Raw genomic sequence first — 21,845 nt, forward strand, 5'->3', positions numbered from 1 at the left:
TAACTTTATGACTTTGAACATCCACCCTCTCCTGTTTCCTCATCTGTAATAAAAAGGAAATGGAATATATGGGGTCTCAGGACATTTCCAGCTCTAAAATTTTATAACAAAGAAAAGTATCTGTGCTGCCTTCCATTTGCATGTAAAACTTGATGTTTTGCTCCAACTAGCCTGAGAAGAATGAATGCATTTGTGAAACACTTCCCCTGAGTGCTGGAACACACATATGGCCCTCAGCCACACAAACAGGGCACCTTAGTTCCCAAGGAGAAAGCTGTTTTAGGAGACTTTCTGGCTTCATTTTTCTTCTTAGTCTCTGAGACCATGCTCTGGAATCCAGGACAAGCTTCATCATTACTAGGCTTCTTCCTAGTGACCTCCGTAGGCCTTAAAGCAAAGGCAACCACACTCAAATCTAGTCTTTGCCTGCTGTTTATAAATATACTGCTCAGGTTTAAAAAAAAAAAAAAAAAAAAAAAAATATATATATATATATATATATATATATATACCTTCTTTAAAGCTAAAAAAAGAAATTTTCCAAACAGACTTTAACATTTTCTCACATGAAAATGTGCTTAATCCAAAAATATTTTTGTGTTTACAATTTCTGATGCCTTAACTCTTCACGAGAAGAATCTTTGATTCAAAAGGAAGTCAGAGCTACAGGCACGGGTGGTTTACAGAACATTTTCTGGTAGTCTTTGCTTCATTTCAATATCTTGCCACGATTGGCTGTTGAGAGCTACAAATAAGGAAGTCTTCAATTTAGGGGATTTCTCAGTGGAAGTTCCCAGTGCAACACAAGGGAGAGCTCAGGACAGTTTGGGCAACATTGCTAGAGCCTGCAGATAAAGCTTCCAGACTTCGTAACTGACCACTTCTTTCAAGAGCACTAGTCTGTGAAGGAAGACTGATAACCTGGAGAAGAGGTAACCAAAGTTTTAGTTGTTCCTACCTATTTAATTCTCAACCTAGCAAGGTGGCGGGCATGTCTTAGACTGAAGTGTTGGCAGATTTGTTCTACTCTTGCTTCTACAAAGTGAGTAATTTATGACCTGATTCGATAATGTCTTTATATTCATTGTCATAATTGGAAATTTGGCCCTTAAAAGGTGGAGTCCCTAACCAAGACTAAAGAAAATTTTTAAATACTGTGATCTTTTTACATTCTTCCCAACTTTTAAGATCAAATTTATGTCTCTACTTGAAATAATTTTTTAAGTTTATATCTGGAATATATAAGCCTTCTCCAATAAGTGATTTTTATAACATAATGCAAGACTTAAAAGATCTGTATTTGTCATAATTAAATTGTATGTAGCTTACTAGGTTGAATAGTAAACTAATACTATATATATTTATACTTTGGGGGAACTAAATTTTTAAAGATCAATTCTTGCCTGATCCAGTGTGTCCCTTCAAAAATTAACTCAAGGTTAGTATTTTTTCATCTCCTAAGAAACACACGTAAATGAATATTTTTTACAGTAAAATATTAACCGTACAGACAACATTGCGTTTCCTATCTTAGAACATTTAAACTTTGGCCATTATAGTAATCCAGGCTTATTCGCACAAATTGGCCTTTATTTTCACAATCAAAAATGAATGCTGGGGCACCTGGGTGGCTCAGTGGGTTAAAACCTCTGCTTTCGGCTCAGGTCATGATCCCAGGGTCCTGGGATCAAGCCCCACATCAGGCTCTCTGCTCAGCAGGGAGCCTGCTTCCTCCTCTCTCTCTGCCTGCTTCTCTGCCTACTTGTGATCTCTGTCTGTCAAATGAATAAATAAAATATTTTTTAAAAAAAAGAATGCTAAAGATTATGTAGTATTTTCTCAAGAATAATCCTAAGAGGGGTGGCTCAGTCTTCAAGCCTCTGCCTTGGGCTCAAGTCTTGATCCCAGGGTTCTAGGATGTGGTTCCCTACTCAGCGGGGAGCCTGCTTCTCCCTCTCCCACTTCTCCTGCTTGTGTTCTTTCTCTCACTGTGTGTGGGTCTCTCTTTCTCTGTCAAATAAATAAATAAAATCTTTAAAAAAAATAATTCTAAGAAAAGTTGATAGTTTGAAAAGACTAAACAGCGAAAATCATTATCAACACCAATAGCTGCTGTTTATTGAATGTCTGTTGGAGAAAGACAGCAACAGGATCTCTCACCTAGTAAGTGACGAACTCAAACTTGAGTTCATATTGCTTCTTTTTTTTTTTTTTTCTGACTCTCTCTTACTGCTGCTCTGCCTTTGTACAATATTGAAATAGCATTTTGAGATGTCTTTGCCAAAGTGCAGAGCGATGAGGGAAAAGGAAGATGACTTAGCCAAGGTCACAGACTAGCAAAGTCATTCATAGAAGCTTAGAAGCCATTCCAAGATCTCCCTTTTTTCACTCTCCCACCCCATTCCCCTCATTCCTTCCAGGATGCATGTCCACCCATGCACAGGTGCACACATTTGTCTACTTCCATGCAGCAGGGAACATGGGGCTGTAGACTAGGTCCAACCTGATGGAGGTTCCTCCAAGTAGCTACTTTGGGCCCCAACGCACACATAAACACTTAAAGAAGTGTTTATTTCTTTTAAACACTGTGACAATGATAAAGATGGCCAAGTGGAAAATTTTAAATCAGTTTGTTAAATTCTGCCCAGAAAGTCCTAGTTGGAATTTCATGGAACTTACACACTTAATTAGAGGGAAATGATCATCCTTACAGTAAAGAACTTTCCTGTCTGCACATTTTTTTTCCCCTCTCCATGTATTAAGGCCCTGGGAAATACCATAAGTTATTCATTTATTATAAAATATATTTCAATGTATTTTATTTATATTTATTATAAAATATATCTCAATATATTTTATCTTCTTTGCCTATAGGCTGGGGATATTTTTTTGGATAGGGACATTCTTTCCACTTTTCTAACCAATTACTGCTAGCATTTAGAAAAGTTCTTTATTTCATATTTTTATCTTGTATCCAGCTATTATGTTGATCCTCTATTTGTTCCAAATTACTTTAGGTAATTCACATATGATGCCTAGTTAAGAAAAATATAATTTTTCTCCTCTTTTTTTTTTCTTCTCACCAAAACTCCTAGAAGAGTGTTTAATAACAGAGGAGACAGAAGCTAACTTTGTCTTGTTCTGATCTCAGTGGGAATTTCCCTAGTGGTTAACATTAAGAATGATGATGGCTGTTGGTTTGAGATAAACACATTTATCATAAAATACAAATAACTACAAAATCTACTTCTCATACTGTTTTACGAAAAGTATATCAAGACTTCATGTTAACCTACATTCAATGTCTTTTTGGTGATATTAGAGATAACTGTAAGGTTTTTGTACGTTAAGGAATATATGCTCTGCTATACACAATGCAGTAATTGCCTTATTTAAAAATTCGATGCTATAGGGGGCTCCTGGGTGTCTCAGTTGGGTAAGCCTCTGTCCTCAGCTCAGGTCATGATCTCAGGGTCCTGGTATCAAGCCCCACATCGGGCTCTCTGCTCAGCGGGGAGCCTGCTTCTCCCTCTCTCTCTGCCGGCCTCTCTGCCTACTTGTGATTTCTCTCTCTGTCAAATAAATGAATAAAATCTTTTTAAAAAAATTCAGTTTTATCAGAAATCATGCCTCCATAATAAAGGTAGGTTTATAATTATAAAATATATTTAGTTATTGCTCTAGGTAAAATAATAAATCGGTTGATCAAAATGAACCAAACCAAACCTACACATTTCCTCATTCTCTTTAATCCACATGCTTAGATGTCTCTTCTCTATTATTTTGGCTTCACAATTCAGTTCACAACTCAAATTAGCAGAAAAGAATGAAAACAATGTGGCATAGCCAAGGAACCCTATCCAGGCAGAGCAACCAGATACTCAAACAAAGCAGCTGTTCCTATGCTTTGTGCAAAAAAGCTTTCCCCCTATGATGACTGTGCTAGTTGCAAGCCACAATTGTGTTATAACCAACAACAATATGCAAAATGTGTGTCCAAATTAATTAATCTTACACCAATTTATATTAAGAAAATGTATGTTAAAAGAAATCTGTAAATTGTTAAGATCTTTTGCTTTCATTTTCACAAGTGAAATTACTTTGTATTTTTATTTTTTGATTAAAAACACCAAAGTTTTCCATGTTTAAAAAAAGTTCAATGAGAGTTATCTGCTCCTTGAAATGTTTAAAGAGCAAATCTTCACACTGTTTGTCCTTGGCACCCACTTTTGGAAGTAATTCTTTAAAAGCTTTCCAATATTTTCTATTGTTATTGACCTAGTTGGGTTTAATGCTGTTTTTTCCACACAGTTAAGGTGATTTATAAATGATCCTTTTCATCAAATTCTTCAAAGGTATTACCATACACAGCATTCTCTTGTACTTTTTTTTTATCATCTCCATAACTATGTGGATAAATTTTTTCACCAATAATTTTGTTCATTAATGTTTTCTCTCTCTCTCTCTCTTTTTTTTTTTTTCCTGATTGAACACGTCAGAGAATTTATCTCTTGGATTTATCATTTTATGATCAGCTCTTTTTTTAGTCGTTTTTGCTTTTATCTTTACCTGTATTTTCTCTTTTTGAGATTTATCTATCTAAGAGGGAGGGGCTAAAGGGAGAGAGAGAGAATCTCAAGCAGACTCCCCACTGAGCAGGGAGTCTGATGTGGGGCTTGATCTCTGGACCCTAAGATCATGGCTTGAGCCAAAATGAAGAGTTGGAAGCTTAACCAACTGAGCCACCCAGATACCCCTCTTTATTTTCTTAATGTCTCTTATTAGACTACAATATTTTACTTTTTCTCTTTTCAGTTAAATGCTTAGTTCATTTATTTTTATTATTTCCTGTTCTTAATGAAAGTATTTAAAGCTAAGAATTTTCTGAGAACCATTTTAACTATGTCTTACAACTTTTGATAGGTCACTTTCATGTCATTGTTATTTTGTTTTTAATTGTAGCTTTATTTCCTCTTTGATCCAAGAGCTATTTCAGACAACCAAGTTGTTTTCAGTTAATAGCCTTTGTTTGTTTCGAACAGCTTCAGATTTAGGGAAAAATTGCACCAACACAACAGAGAGTTTCCATATTATCACCCTGCCTCATCTCATTATGTAATTTCCCCTATTACTAACATTTTACATTAGGATGTACATGTGTATGTGTTACAATTAAGGAACAAGTATTGATATTTTTTATTAACTCAGTCTATAGTTTATTCAAACTTTCATATTTCTTTCCCATTTTAAAAAATTGAGGTAAAATTCACATAACATAAAATTAAACATGGTAAATTAAAAAATTTGGCAGCTTTATTGCATTCACAGTGTCTTGCAACCACCATCTCTATCCAGTGTCAAAACACTGTTATTACCCCAAAAGGAAACACTTTATTAGAATTAGTTAAGCAGGTGCTCTGCATTTCTTGTTCCCCTCAATGCCTGGCAACTGCCAATCTGTCCTCTGTCTTTATTGATATGTCTGTTCTTGGTGTTTCATATAAATGAAATCATATAATATGTGCCTTTTTCTGATTGGCTTCTTTCACTTAACATAATATTTTCAAGATTCATCCATGTTGTAGGGTATATCCGTACTTTATTCCTTTTATGGCCAAGCAATATTCTATTGTATGTATGTACCACAATTTGCTTATCCATTCATCAATTGTTGGGTAGGATAGTTGGGCTATTTTTACTTTATGGATATTGTAAATAGTTTTGCTATGACCATGTATTTATATGTATTTGTTTGAGTACCTGTTTTTAATTCTTAAGAATATACCAAGTGGTAGAATAGTGGGTTGTTTTGTTTGACTTTTTAAGGAAGAACCAAATAGTTTTCCACAGTTGTCAAGCCATTTTAAAATGCCCACGAGAAATGTATGAGAGCTCTGATTTCTCCACATTCTTGCCAACTCTTGTTATTTTCCATTGTTGTTGTTGTTGTTATTATTGCTATCTTAGTGCAGGTTAAGTGGTACCTCATTGTGGTTTTGACTTACATTTCCCTGATGACTAATGATATGGAGAATCTTTCATGTGCCTGCTGGCTATGAGTATAGTCTCCCTAGGAGAAATGTCTGTAAGTCCTTTAGCCATTTTTAAATTGGGTTGTTTGTCATTTTGCTGTTGAGCTTTAAGTGTTCCTTATGTATTCTGGATTCTTAGCGTTTCATCAAATATGTGACTTGTAAATATTCTCTCCCATTCTGTAGATTGTCTTTTAATAATGTCTTTGATAGGGCCTTTCAATGCCCAATTTTTCTATTAATTTTTTATGAAGTCAAATTTATTTTTTCTTTTCTTGTTCATGAGTTTGGTATCATACCTAAGAATCTAGTGCCAACTTCAAGGTCATAATGATTTGCCACTATGTTTTTATCTAAGTTTTATAGCTTTACCTGTTAAATTTAGATCCATTTTGAGTTAATTTTTGTAAATAGTGTGGGAAAAGGGGTCCAACTCATACTTTTGATTATGACTGTGAGTTGTCCTAACATCATTTGTTAAAGAGGCTACTCTTTCTCCATTGAATAGTCTTGGTGTCCATATCAAATATCAATTCATCAAATATGTATGGGTTTATTCTCCACTCTCATTTATAGTCCATTGATCATATGTCTATCCTTATACTGATATGACACTGTTTTAGTTACTAGAGCTTTGTAGTAAGTTTTTAAATTGGAAAGTATGAGTCCTCCAACTTTATTTTTCTTTTTCAGTATTCTCTTGGCTATTCAAGGCCCCTGTAGTTCCATCTGAATTTAAGGATCAGCTTTTACATTTCTGACACAAAAAAAGGCCATTGGAATTTTGATATAGATTACATTAAACCCGTAGATCATTTTGAGAAGCATTGTCATCTTAACAATATAACTTCTTTTAATCCATGGGAATGTCATCCCATTTATTTAGATCTTCATTTCTTTCAGCAATGTTTTGTAGTTTTCAATATACAAGTGTTTTACTTCTTTGGTTATATTTATTCCTAGATATCTTATTTTGGGGATGCTATTATAAATGGAATTATTTTCTTAATTTCCTTTTTGGATTGTTCATTGATGATGTATGGAAACAACTGATTTTTGAGCATTGCTTTTGTATCCTGCACTGTTGCTAAACTCATTTACTAGCTCTACCAGCCTTCTTGTGGATTCTTTGGGATTTTCTATACATAAGATAATTTCATCAGCAAATATAAATATTTTTACTCCTGGCATGCCTGGTTGGCTCAGTCAGTGGAGCTTGCATGCAACCTGGAATTGTGAATTTGGGACCCATGTTGGGTGTAGAGATGACTTAAAAACGAAATCTTTTAAAAAAAGAGAGAGAGAGAAGTGTTTTTTATTTTTATTTTTTCTTTATTCTTCTTCTTTTTATAATATTTACTTATTTATTTACTTGAAAGAGAGAGAAAGAGTGAACATAGAGGGAAGAGGCAAAGGGAGAGGGAGAGAGAATTCAAGCAGATTCTGTGCTGAGTGTGGAACCCCATACAGGGCTCCATCTCAGGACACTAAGATTACTACCGGAGCTGAAACCAGGAGTCTGATGTACTCAGGCCCCCTTATTTTTACTTCTCTCTAATTCATATGCTTTGTATTTCTTTTTCTTATCTAATAACTCTGGCTAAAACTTTCAAGACAATGTTGCATAGTAGTGGTGAAAGGATGCATCCTTGTCTGTTCCTGAAGTTAGTGGGAAATGTTCTAGTCTTTCACTGTTGAGTACAATGTTAATTGGAGGTTTTTCATAAATACTCTTTTCCATGTTGAGGAAGTTCCCTTCTAGTCCAGGTTGCTAAGTCTTTTTTTTTTTTTTTTTTTTTTTTAATATTCATGAAATGGTGTTGGATTTTGTCAAATGCCTTTTCTGCATCAATGGAGATCATCATGTGGGGTGTTTTTCCTTTATTCCATAATGTGGTATATTGCACTGAATAATTTTTTTCTTCTTTAACCACCCTTGCAGTCCAGGGATAAATCATACTTGGTCATGATGCATAATCTATTTAATATGCTATTGGACTCTGTTTGCTAATATTTGGGGAATTTTAAATTTTTATTCATAAAGAACATCATTAGTTTTTAGTTTTCTTTTTTCTGTTGTTTTTATCTGGCTTTGATATCACAGTAATGCTGGCTTCATAAAACGAGTTAGGAGGTATTCCCTCTCCCTCTGTTTTTTTGAATTTGAGAAGGATTGGTGCTAATTCTTTTTTAAGTGTTTGTTAGAATTCTCCAGTGAAGCCATCTGGTTCTGGACTTTGTTGGGAAGTTTCTGATTATTGATTCAATCTCTTAATTTGTTATAGGTCTGTTCAGATTTTCTGTTTCTTCTGATTTAGTTTTCATTGTGTGTTTCTAGGAATTTCTATATCTCAACTAGATCATCTTATTTGTTGGTCTGTGATTCATAGTAGTCTCTTATAATCGATGTTATTTCTATTTGGCTGGTGGCAATGTCCCCATTTGCATTTCTGGTTTTAGTTATTTATTATTCTCTTTCCTTTTTTCTTCTAAGTCTAGAAAAGTTTTGTCAAATTTACACATCTTCTCAAAAAACCAAGTTAGACTTCATTGATTCTATTGGGTTGGGTGTTTTTGGTTTTGGGGGGTTTTTTTGGTCTATTTCATTTATCGCTGCTCTAATCTTTATTATTTCCTTCCTTCTATTAGCTTTGGGTTTAGCTTGCTCTTCTTTATCTGGTCCTTGAAGTGTAAATTATGTTATTGATTTCAGAGCTCTTTCCTTTTCTAATGTAGATGTTAACTACTATTAATTTCTTTCTAAGCACTGCTTTCAGTCATCTCATAAGGTTTGGTATGGTACAATTTTGTTTTCATTAATCTCTAAGTAAATCTAATTTGTGATTTCCTCTTTTGATCAGTTGTTTAAGAATGTGTTGCTTAATTTGCACATATTTGAATTTTCTAGTTTTCCTTCTGTTATGCTGTCTAGCTTCATTTCATTTTGGTTGGGAAAGATACTTTGTATGACTTCAGTCTTTTTAAATATATTGAGTCTTTTTTTGTGGCTTACCATTTGTTTATCCTGGAGAAGTTTCCATATCTACTTGAGAAGAATGTATATTCTGCTCTTGTTGGGTAGAATGGTCTCTAGGATCTTGTTGATTTACAGCATCATTCAAGTCCTCTCTCTTTCTTGATTTTCTATTTTTATATCCACTATTAAAAGTGGTGTAGTAAATTCTCCAACTGTTTTCGTAGAAACAGTTTCGTAGAAACTGTCTATTTCTCCCTTCAATTCTATCAATATTTGTTTCATATATTTGGGGGATCTATTGCTTAATATGTAAATGTGTATAATTGTTAGATCTTTTTGATTAGTGACCCTTTCATCAATATATAATGTCCTTCTTTGTCTCTTGTACAGTTTTTGACTTGAAAGGTATTTTGTGTTACTATGTCTGCCACATGTTTCTTTTGGTTACTGTCTGCAAGGAAAATCTTTTTTCCATCATTTTACTTTCAACTTAGTCGTCTCTTTGGATCTAAAGTATGTATCTTGTAGTAAGCATATAGTTTGATCATGTTATATTATCCATTCTGCTAAGTTTTGCCTTTTGATTAGAGAGGTTAATTCATTTATATTTCAAGAAATTACTGATAAGCAAGGACTTACTTCTGCCATTTTGCTATTTGATTTCTGTATGCCTTATACCATTTTTTGTTCCTCACTTCTCACATTAGTGCCTTCTTCTGTGTTTAATTGATCCTTTGCTTTGTACCATTTTATTCCCTTCTCATTTTATTTTATGTATATATATATATATATACATTTTTTTAAGATGGTGTCTTAGTGCTCATTCCCTTCTCATTTTATTTTATATATATACATATATATATATTTTTTTTTTTTAAAGATTTTATGTATTTATTTGACAGAGAGAGATCACAAGTAGGCAGAGAGGCAGGCAGAGAGAGTGAGAGAGGGAAGCAGGCTCCCCGCCGAGCAGAGAGCCCTATGTGGGACTCGATCCCAGGACCCTGAGATCATGACCTGAGCCAAAGGCAGCGGCTTAAACCACTGAGCCACCCAGACGCCCCCATATATATATTTTTTAAGATGGTGTCTTAGTGCTTACTGTGGGGATTATAATTAGGAACTTAAATTTATAACTATTCAATTTTAATTAATACCAACATAGCTTCAATAATATACAAACTTTACTCCTATACAGCTTAGTTCCTCCCTTATGTTGTTGTAATCACAGACTTTATACAGTATGTACCCATTAATATAGATTTATAATTTTTAAAGCATTTGTCTTTTAAATCATAGGAAATAAAAGAGGAGTTACAAACCAAAAATACAATTATTTTTGTTTTCATGTCCATCAATGTAACTGTCAATGTCAAATTTTTTCATTGTAATGCTTTGAATTATTGTCTAGTAGCCTTTTATCTGAGCCTAAAGGATTCCCTTTATCATTTCTCATAGGGTAAGTAAATCTACTAGCACTGAACTCCTTCAGTTTTTTATTATATCAGAGCATTTTAATTTTTCCTTCATTTTTGAAGAATGATTTTGCCAGATAGAGAATTCTTGGTTGACATATATTTTTTTAGCACTTTAAATTTGTCATCCCACTGCCTCCTAGACTCAATGATTTCAAAGTGAAATCGGATGTTAATCTCACTAAGGATCCCTTGTGCATAATGAGTCACTTTGCTCTCAGTACTTTCAAGATTCTTTCATCTGCAGCTTTCAACAGTTTAATTATAATGTGCTTCAGTATAGGTCTCTCTGAGTTTATCTTAGTGGAGTTCATTGAGTATAACATTTAGAAATCGATAGGAGAGAAAATGAGAAGAACCATTAGGAGTCTAGTATGGTACATAAGAATTGATGGTGCCTTGAACAAGGGGTTGGCAATAAGGACAGAGAATGGAAATGAAAACAGTGTGTAACAAAGAAGACAGAAAGTATATACATGCAAGAAATGTTGCAGAGAACTCATGTGAGTTACCTTATTGGGTGACTGATTAAATGTCAGAAAGTAAGAGTTTTATATCTTTGTTCTATGGGGCAATTTTTTTTCTTTCTTCCTCTATTAATGTGAAAATAAACATACAGTTTTGAATTCTACGTATAGCTACTTACCTTCATATTAAAAAAAGAATCCTAAAATAACATATGTCCAATTATCATAGTCAGAATAACATCCTATCTATCATTTGCTTATTTCTATAAGGAGAAGATAAGAAAAATGGTAAAATTAGAACTTCTCACTCCCTGCCACCTCTCTTCCACCCACTTGAGTTTTTGTTGCTATAAACAGGAATTTTAGAATACATTATTATTAAATTATTTATTTATATTTGTACCCTATATCTTCAAAATTACTTTTAATAGCCTCATTATATTTGCTGCAAATTTTCACTTCATCCAGTAGTTATTTCTAATATTTACAAATATTTCTTTTATCTAGAATTTTACCTTTCCTTTTTTAAAAAATGTGATTCCCTTCTTGACTATCTAAAGTGTGTCTTCAACTATTTCAGGAAATGGGTAGTATATTTCTGAACCTTGATGTATCAAAGAATATCTTTGTTTTCATTTCCTATGTGAATGATAACTTGGGTGGGTATAGACTTAGTAAGTTAAAACTTTCCCACACAACTGTAGATGTTATTCTAATCAGCTTCTGAAGTTTAATATTGAAAATAGTCTATTTTTCTTTCTTTGCAAATAATTTATTCTCTTCTACCTGTATTCTTCTTCTTTTTTTTTCTGCCTGTATTCTTATTGAATTCTTTCCATACCTTAGATATAGGAAAACTTCCTTACCCTCTCAAGCCTGGACTCCATTGTGTTTTCAAAATACCCTATTCTGACCCTTGTTATAATAGTGTAATAACCATTGTGCAGCAATTGCCTTCTTTTTCTACATATGTTACCCACCACAGACACTAAGTTCTTTTAAAGTAGGACTGTGTTTTGGTCATCTTTGTATCTCTAACTTTTAGCATATAGCAAACACTCACAAAATATTTGCTGAATATATAAATAAATTGATAAATACTTCCATATCAAAATTTTTATCAAGGCATGTCAAAGTGGTTTGTCTCTTTTCATTAATACATTTCAAAACTTATTGAATCCTTTGCATCTCCAATTGCTTTGGATATATCTTCTGATATATCTTTGGTTGCTATTTCTATTCTATTTACTCTCTTTCTTCTTCAGGAAGATGTTAGAACACTTTCTTTCCACTGTCCCATTTCATGCTTTTCTTCTGTTTGTCCTTTCCATTAACATTTGAGAGAGTTTTTCAGGCTTTTACTTTAATCATTGATTTAATATTCTGCAGTATTGATTCCATCCTTGATTATGACCAAATAGAATTTTAATTTTGCCATTGTGTGTTTTATGTCCTTACAGCCTTAACTTATCCAACTTTGTTTTTATTTCTCCCTGTCTCTTAACTAGGTCCATCTTTTCCTCAGTCTAATATTTTGTCTAATATAACATCTCTTTTTTTCACAGAAAATGCAAAGCACATTTTCCCATTTACTTATGCTTCTGGTAAGCCATTTTCCAAAGTGTTAATTTTCTCAGCATTTTGAAAAGCATTTTGAAATTTTCTTCCTTTATGCAGCAAAATCTTTTCAAAGGGATGCTTTGTCTTCTATTTTCTCATTCCAATCATTCTGTAGCCCTTACTAACCAGATGTGTGGATTTTCCTTGGTTCTTATCTGCCTGCTTTCTCTTAGTTCCTCAGCACAGATATGAAGCGGAGAGATAGGAAGACATGCACAAGTCACAGGGAGTTTTTTGGCCTGAACCTGACATTTATTAATGTTTCACTATAGCTATTGCCCTGAGGTGAGATCCCTTACCATTATTGTCTAGTTATTTTAGTATGAAGAGGAGAATTTCTGGTTAATCAGAAGCAATCATTAGTCTTTTCCTTGTTAGGAACACTATATGAAAAATCAAAGTCTCAGGGATAGTCGAAACACAGAGCTCTGGGTTTGTTCATCCCTTTCATTATTGGCCTCACATAAAGCATCACATTTATCCACTTCCATTGGGCTTGTGTTATATACTCCAAATCACAGCTCCAAAAATGATAATAAAGAGAAGTATTCATGGGCACACTGAGGCAAACAGGTGTCAAATGCTATATGCAGGTCACACATAGTAGTGGGGTTTCTACCCAATTCACTAGCAGGTGCCATGAGGCAGATCATTTTACCACTGTTGTTTAGGCCAGCAGATTTCCTCATTCTCAAGCAACAAAGGCTGTGTCCATTTCAGCCCCACAGTTCTTGGAAATGACTGGAAATCCTGCCAAATTTTGTCACTAGGACGCCTATGGGTAGGCTTATAGCTACTCTTTTGATGTTAATTGTTGTTGTTGTTGATGTTTTTTCTGACTCAGAAAAAGGCAGTCCTTTGGGAAAGACTCAAGCCCAAGAGGGCCAAGCTTGGCAGGTTACCGGCCATGTCAGCCAAGTGCTCTGTATATGGCAAAGTCTGCTCAGCCATACGTGCTGGATCTGGTCATCAATTCTTTCTTTCAGTGCTATTATGAGTTCTCATATTTTTCTGATTTTTTATTAGGCATTTAATTTAGAGTCTGAGAAACAAACAGCTAGTCCAGATGTCATCCTAAATCGGAAGTCAACCAGATTCTATTAATAGTGATACTTCACATCAAAGATTTGACAGAGATCATTGATGCATACCTGACATTCCAAGTTGTAGTAAGTGTTTATACTGGCAGCTTTCCTTGTCCCTAGATTTATATTCAGAACACTCAGTAAAATATTAAGCAGTTTTGAAAATAGCACCTAAAATATTTTTAATGAGTCTGCAGTTCTCATTTGCATCCCATTATACCCCATAGTACTGCTTGCTAGCCTAAGGTATATATAAATACAATATAAATAGAGGAAAATTGAAGTTAAATTATGTCATTCTTCTAAAGGACTAATCATCAAATAAATGTCTCAATTCGATTCCTAACCTTATAAAACATACTGTATGTCAGTTCTAAAAAATTCATCATCATTATAAACAAAGGAAAATGTTTGATGTTATCTTAGCCTAAATTTTGTCTATTTACCCCAGCATTCATGCATGTTTCACACACTAGAGAAGCATGCAGCCATTTCTCTTTATGACTACAACATCATGGGATTGAAAAGAGAGAAAAATATATATTTAAGAAATGTATATGTTTAATTTTTTATTCCTTTTTCAAAACTCTTAACACCTCCACATTCAAAATGCTTATCATTTAGTTTTATATTCTAGATGTATTACTAACATCCCACTATTTCAATTAGAAATTATCAAAGCAGCTCCTTCAATTTGCTCAAAAGTTGGGTGAGATGGACTTCATTAAAATAAAAAAATTTCTGCTCTGCAAAAGACACTGTCAAGAGAATGAAAAGACAAGCCACAGACTGGGAGAAAATATTTGCAAAAGATACATCTGATAAAGGACTATAAGCCAAAATACACAAAGAACTTTTAAAGTTCAACAACAAGAAATCAAAGAACACAAATTTAAATGGGCCAAAGACCTTAACAAATATCTCGCCAGAGAAAATATACAGATAGATGGCAAATAACCATATGAAAAGATGCTCCACATCATCACCATGTCATCAGGGAATTGAAAATTAAAACAATGTTGGGGCACCTGGGTGGCTCAGTGGGTTAAGCCGCTGCCTTCGGCTCAGGTCATGATCTCGGGGTCCTGGGATTGAGCCCCGCATTGGGCTCTCTGCTCAGCAGGGGCCTGCTTCCCTCTCTCTCTGCCTGCCTCTCTATCTACTTGTGATCTCTCTCTGTCAAATAAATGAAATCTTAAAAAAAAAAAAAAAAGAAAATTAAAACAATGAGATATACTACATGCCTGTTAGAATGACCAAGATCTAGAACATTGACAACACCAAATGCTGGCAGGGATGTGGAGCAACAGGAACTCTCATTCATTGCTAGTGGGCATACAAAATGGTGCAGTCGCTTGGGAAGACAGTTTGACAGCTTCTTTCAAAGCTAAACATACTAAATATATATATATGATCCAACAATCCCACTCCTTGGTATTCACCCAAAGGAGTTGAAAACTTATGTCTACACAAAGACCTGCACACTACTGTTATAGCAGCTCTATTTATAATAGCCAAAATTGGAAGCAACGAAGATGTCCCTCAATAGGTGAATGGATAAATAAACTGTGATACATCCAGACAATGGAATACTATTCAATGCTAAATTCAATACTATTCAGTGCTAAAAGATAAGCTATGAAAAAACATGGAGGAAGCTGAAATGTACGTTACTAAGTGAAAGAAGTCAATCTGAAAAGGTTACATACTTTTTGATACCAATCATATGACATTCTGGAAAAGGCAAAACTATGGAGACCATAAAAAGATGAGTGGTTGACAGGGATTGGGGGTGCAAGGGATGACTAGGTGGAGCTCAGAGGGTTTTCAGGACAGTGAAACTACTCTAGTATAGTTTGATACTAAAATGATGGATACATGTTATATATCTGTCCAGGATGAACCTTAAAGGAAACTATGGACTTCGGAAGACAATGTTATGTTTATGTAGATTCATCAGTTGTGACAAACATTCTGCTCTGCTGGGAGATGTTGATAATGGAAGAGTTTTCTGCATAAGTTGGGATAGAGAGTATATGGGAAATCTCTGTATCTCCCACTCAATTTTGCTATAAAACTAAAACCACTATAAAACTTATTTTTTAAAAAAAGTGCTTTACTGTCATATTTAACTTGATTGCTTATTATAAGAAACTGTTCAACTGATCACAATGTTATATATGAGAAGTTTCTGTTTGTTTAAACATTTTTTACAATACATTTTTGGCTTTGACTTTTAAAACTAAGCCCAATATTAAAAAGAGCACTGTAAGTTAGTAAGTTTTTAAATCCTTGGATTTACAAGCCTAAGGAAAGAAGTACAAACAACCATGGCTCAGAAGTGTAAGGAGAAAGTGTGGCAATCAGAACCCGAGCCTCCTGCTCTAACAAAAAATACAATCCCAGGAAGAACAAGTTGCTAAGCTTCCCGAGAAGATAGCAGCTTCGAAGTTCCGTGGGACTGTATGATCAGAAAAAAGAGAGCTCAAGAATTCCAGACTGGGCTTGAATCTTTCAGGATGAAGAAAGAATCATTGGCTAAAGATTTAATCAAGCATGGGTTGGCCAAGATCTCCAGGACAAGAAAGTTCTCAACTTCAGAAATTTTGTCAAGTCTATGGATGTAAAGCTATGTTCTAGAATAGGCTGTGCCTGATAACAACATATAGTATTCATGGTCGTTTTAATCCAAGCTATCAAATTTTATTTCAGTGTCCTGAGGATGCTTGTGCTTGGTGATGAGGTCTTTTCCAAACCCTCTCAACCCATGTCAGATATGTGCAAAAGTGGTGAGATTTTTAAAAAATATTTTTAAGTTAAATAAATAACATAGTCATGACTATGGAAGCTTCAGAGAGTGCTACATGCATTCAGCCAGGGGCAATCAAGCTCCAGTCAACGTGGAAAGTCCTAGACTTCAGGGCTCTCAGGAGGCTTCCGCAAGTGCTGTGGATCTGAATGTTCTGTTTTAGTGCAAGGAATCTGAGGGAAAACCTTCATGGTGGCAAGGATCTAGCCTGACATGAATGACTCTGGACAATATCTTTCATTTGAAGAACATTCTAAAATTTACCATGTGCTTTTGCTCACGTTATTGGATTGACCCTCACAACCATCCATCCAGTGAAGTAGGTCATCACTGTCTCCATTTGTCCGATAAAAAATTAAGATTCATTAGGCTAAGCAACTTGCCTGAGCCAGGAGGTTATCAGAGCTAAAACTGAGAGTTCACGCACTTCTAGAGGTATCTGTCTAACATTTCTATCTTGGAGAGTGTTCAAGTCGAGTTAGGAAATGGAATAATGGAGAAGTCTTAATTCATGAGAATTTTCTGTAACGGTCTACTTGTATCTGGCAACCAATTCAACTTCAGCAAGCACATTTAGTGAAAGGTATTACAACTGGGGAAATACCAAATGGGTGTGCGTGTGTATGTGCGTGTGTGTTGTGGTTCTCAGTGTGGACTTTAATCACCTTAATCACATTCACATGAGAATCCTATAAGAATGCAGGTTCCAGGCTTCACCCCAGTTGCCCTAACTCTCCGATCTCTAGGGGTCAACTAGTAAATCTACATCTTTAACAAGCGTCTCAGACGATTCTTGTGTATGCTAACCCACATACAGGGTGATATTAGACCTGGCTATTTTCTGTTTAGGAAAAAAGTCTCCCTAAGTCCCTCAGGTGGCCTTTAACCTTGACATTGTTGACTTTCAGCTGCCGTACTTCAGCGAGGCGAGGCCAGGCGGGGTGAGGCGGGGCGGGGCGGTGCTTGGGTGGGCGGGGTGAGGGTGGGTGGGACGGGAGGGGTCCGGTCTGTCCTGGCGGGGTGGAGGGTGAAGGGTTAAAAGCTCCGCGCGCAGGCGCTGCCCTCTGAACTGGAACGGAAAACAACTTCCGGCCCAATCATTCGGCCTGGCGCCGCCGCTCCGGGGTGTGAGAGACAGGCGCGGAAACCCTGAACTGTGAGTAAGAAACTTCGCGAACGAGTTGGTTTGTTGGAACCCGTCGAGCACAGCGGCGGGGAAGTTGTGTGTGTGAGCGAGGGCGGTACGCTGGCAGTGCGGGTGCCGCAGGGAAAGAAGCCGACGAGCCGCGGAGACGACCTGTTCTCACAGTGGAGAGGAACCTTGAGCCAGAAAAACTACCCGGGTGTGCGTCCCGGAGTGGACCCGGGAGGGGCTTTCCGAGCCCGCGACGTCAGCGCAGCAACGTTCTCCCCGCCGCGACGCTCTCTGGGGAGGGATCCAGCCCAGCTCCGCGTCCACGGCTGGCGGTGACTTGACTTCCACGCCGGGGAAGAGGGAGGCAGGGCTTGCGATGTCAGGGTGAGAAGTGGGCCCCATCGCGAGTGTCCCAGACTCCCTTCGGCGCGAGGGTTGTCCCGGAAACTAGTACTATCGTGGTTATTCTTTCGAAAACTTTAAGTTGGTCTTTCGTTCTTCCCAAGGTGGTTGCTCAATTCCGCTCTCTGCTTCCCTGTGGGGTGTCATCATAGCCGTGTCAGTGAGAAGTGGGGTAACTTCCCCGAGGGTCACGGAAAGAATGGGTGGGCGAGTGGAAAAAGCAAAAGCAAACCCTACCCCCAGTGGGAACCTAGGCGTCAGGTAGGGTCTCAACTCGGATGTAAACTCAGTAGCAACGAGGTAAGGTGTAAAAATCTCTGCCTGTCAAGAAGTGAGGAAAGTAAGGGGAAGATACTCAAACCAAAGACAAAGAGTAGGTGTGTCTCCCTTGTTACACTATAACAAGCAAAAATTGAACAGCCTTGCTATGACAAGGGTCCTTATCTCTCTGATGCTTTTGACAAGTTGTCCAAACGGAGAAATGGTAGTAATGGAAGTCAGGTGACATGAAAATGAGGGAAAATAAAATGATCTGCCTCCTTAACGTGGTGGAATACGCATTTCAGACGAGGGGTAGCGGAGAAGCAAGCGCTGTAATCCATGGAAAAATTATTTTTGCGTCATTGGGAGGAGAGGGAAAACCTAAAATGATACGACCATGTATGAAGCCAGCACTTTATAGAGAAAATGAAACTTTTTTTCTCAGCTCTTTTCCCCAGTCGTAGTACTTCATAAGGCCTTCCACGTCACTGTTACATATGCATAAATATGTTATTTCATTTTCTTGTGAAAGTGAGAGTATATGTGCATACTATTCTGTTATCTGCATTTTCAGACAAAAAAAATGTAAGATGGAAGTTTTCCCATACATAGCTCTGCTTTATCTTAACGTCAGCGTGGTATTCTTTGTCAGGATGTACCATAGTAGTTAACTATCTCTTGACATGACCTCTCAATATATTTTGCCCATTATGCTTCAGAATTATTTATCTGTATTTTATTAGGGTCCAGGTATAGTAATCCTTTGTGAAATATATGGCAGATATGTTCAAGAACTGTCAGTCTTTTGGTTTAAAATGCCCAGATTTTTTATCGCTTAAGAAGACAGTTCCCACTCAAAAATGATCAAACTGTTTTTCCTATATTGTCTGTTAATTCTTTTATAGTTTTTTATGCTTTACTCATTAAAATATCTGAAAATTATTTTTGTACATTATATAAGGTAGGGATTTAGCCGTTTTTCCTGAAATCATTTGTTAGAATCATTTCTTCCTGGCTAGAGTACTACCTCAGTATAATAAACTTCCATGTATACATGGGTCTTTTATTATTATTATGTTGCTTTTTTCTGTTTGGCTCTTCCTATACAAATACCAATCTCTTGATTGTACCATTTTTTAGTAATTCATAAAGCAAGTCCTTCATTTATCTTTTTCAAAATTTTCTTGAATATTATTGCATTCTTTTTAGGGTAAAATTTAAAGTATAAACTGTTCATGTTTCATTAAAATAATCCTTTTGGAGGTTTTAGCTATTATATTAACTAATATTTTGTGGCTGGTTTGTAGATAAGTGATTCTACATCTGGCCAACTTTCTGAACTTAGTAGTTTTAATCAGTTGTTTCCCTTGAATTTTCTAGGAAAAGTCATCTTAATATAATCTTATCTTTATACTTCTCTATCTTTGATTTAGTGAATTGCTAGCTTCTCCAGCACAGTGATATGTAATAACAGTGATTCTGGTCATCCATATATTATTTCTTAGTTTGTGGCTGTTATTACTATGTCATCATTAAATAAGGGGTTTAATATTAACTTACAATAAATTTTGTTTATCAAGGAAGTTCTTTAATATTTCTAGTTTACTAGGATTTTTGCGTGTTGAATTTTATTTTATTTTAGAGAGAGAGCAAAAGGGGAGGGGGTGGGGGGGAGAGAGAGAAAGGATCTTAAGTAGGCTTTATGCTCAGCTCAGAGCCTGAAGCAGTTCTCAGTCTCAGGATTCTGAGATCATGACCTGAGCAGAGATCAATAGTCAGATGCTTAACTACTGAGCCACCCACGCACCCCACAGAGGATGGATCTTAGACTAGGGTTGTGTGTTTGTGTCTGTTCACATTGGCACATTGAAAGCAATTTTGAATAATAGATGTTGAGTGTTTATTTGGTCTATATATTTCTGGTTGTTAAGATGATGTCTTTTCATTACGACTTAACTATTTTTATCAAGAGTGGAAGTTGAATTTTGTCCTATGGCTTTTGGCATCTCTCATAACCTATTGTGTGTGGGGGGAGTTTTTTTGTTTGTTTGTTTTTTGTTTTTTTGGACCTATTAGGATGATGGGTTATTTTAGTTGAATTATAGTTTGTGAAACAACCTTAGGCTTGGTCATGGCGTAATATTTAAAAATACAGGTTTCTTTTTGGTAACATTTTTACTTAAAATCAGTAATTTGGTATCTTCTGTTGCCATGATTTTCTGTGTTATTTTTGCCACAGTTTGATAGCAGGGTTATTTATAATGGTTTCCTAAAAACAACTGAGAAGAATTCCTGCTTTTCTCTGCACTGAAGTTAGTTTAAACAGCGTAAGAGCTTTCTATTCTTAGAAGGTTTGAAAGAATTCACTCATGAAACTATGTTGGCCTGAAAGTACATAGTTCTTAAAATAGCAATAATATTCAGCAAAAAGCCTCAGAACCTTAAAAAAGCAAACAAACAAAAACTCCGCAGTAAATCCAAATAAATGGAAGAGTCTAAAATATCAGTATATTGAAAACAAAGAACTTCTGTGTTGATCTTCCTCATTTCTCTCCACTCCCCTACCTCTTTTTTTTCATAGTCAGAGAAGATGCTATAGGTAGGTTGAGGCTAATGATAAAATGTATTGCTGTTCCTTCTTTACTCTGCTCCAGTTATACTGTAAAGTAAATGGTGTTGCTGCGTCTACATGGGCAAGTTCTTCTCTGCCCTGAAGGAAACCAGCAGTGACACTTAAGTGGGAAAGCATCAGTTTCACTTTGTTGTCATTAGCTTCCCAATTTTGTTGGGAAATTTCTTTCTTTAGAGGTAATAATCACGCTAACATTCTACTGTAGCCAAATCCCATAGGAGAGTTTCAGAATGAGTAGGTGGAAAAAAAAAACAAAAACAAAACACAAGCTCAGCATGCCTGTACTTAGTTAATATGAAGTGAAAATTATTAGCATAGTCCAGATACGCATGTGACATATGTATTGTGTACTCTTTAGTTGAGTTGTTACCTCTTATAGATGATTATTTCAGGCATTTTTGATCACTCAAGAATATGACCTTAAGCAGGTAATGTAATTTAGCAGTATACATCTGTGAACTGTGGAGGGCTTCAAGACACTCCTAAGTGTTATGTACAGGGGGATGCAGGCATTATGTGAATGCTTGCATATTTGAGTATTTTAATTGATCATGTATCAGTCTAGATAAAATAATTATTGACATGATTTAGGAGTGTGCCATATAAAAATGAAAGACTTTGCATTTTTTTTAAAGCCCTACTCATTATCCAAAAGGAAATGGTAAATAAAAGTAAGTAGCCTGTGATGTAAAACTTCACTATTCTAGCTATTCTGACATGATGGATTAACTGATGAGCTGTTACTACTGTTTGGTATTTTGTTTGTTTGTTTTCTGACCCCTTATAAGCATATATTACTGTTTAATTTCACATAGTTTGCATCTTACTATGTCAGGCCAAATTTTGGGTTCTAGTTCCTCTAGGATTTATGTTGTGGCTGCCATTCCCCTTCCCCCCATCTCCTTGCTACTGTGGTTCTCAGTCATGGGTAGAGGGAAAGAGGCTATTAT

The 21,845-nt window shown here is 35.8% G+C and overlaps 1 protein-coding gene across 6 annotated transcripts in view; it reads left to right on the forward strand.

The window, feature by feature from the left end:
* Positions 1 to 814: 814 nt before the first annotated feature.
* The window catches only part of TANK (TRAF family member associated NFKB activator), a 94,651-nt gene continuing 73,620 nt past the window's right edge, over positions 815 to 21,845 (forward strand). The window contains exon 1 of one of the 6 annotated variants that reach the window (XM_046018860.1): positions 815 to 932. Coding sequence is in view for 4 of the 6 variants with exons in the window: in XM_046018857.1 (XP_045874813.1) it covers positions 17,977 to 17,984 (8 nt within the window). In the remaining 2 variants the exon portion in view is untranslated. Of the gene's footprint in view, positions 933 to 17,499; positions 17,985 to 21,845 lie in introns of those variants that run through there. The other 5 variants (XM_046018859.1, XM_046018857.1, XM_046018858.1 and 2 more) reach the window with 5 other exon arrangements.

The sequence above is a fragment of the Meles meles genome, chromosome 9 (genome assembly GCF_922984935.1).
Source record: "Meles meles chromosome 9, mMelMel3.1 paternal haplotype, whole genome shotgun sequence".
NCBI lineage: Eukaryota > Metazoa > Chordata > Mammalia > Carnivora > Mustelidae > Meles > Meles meles.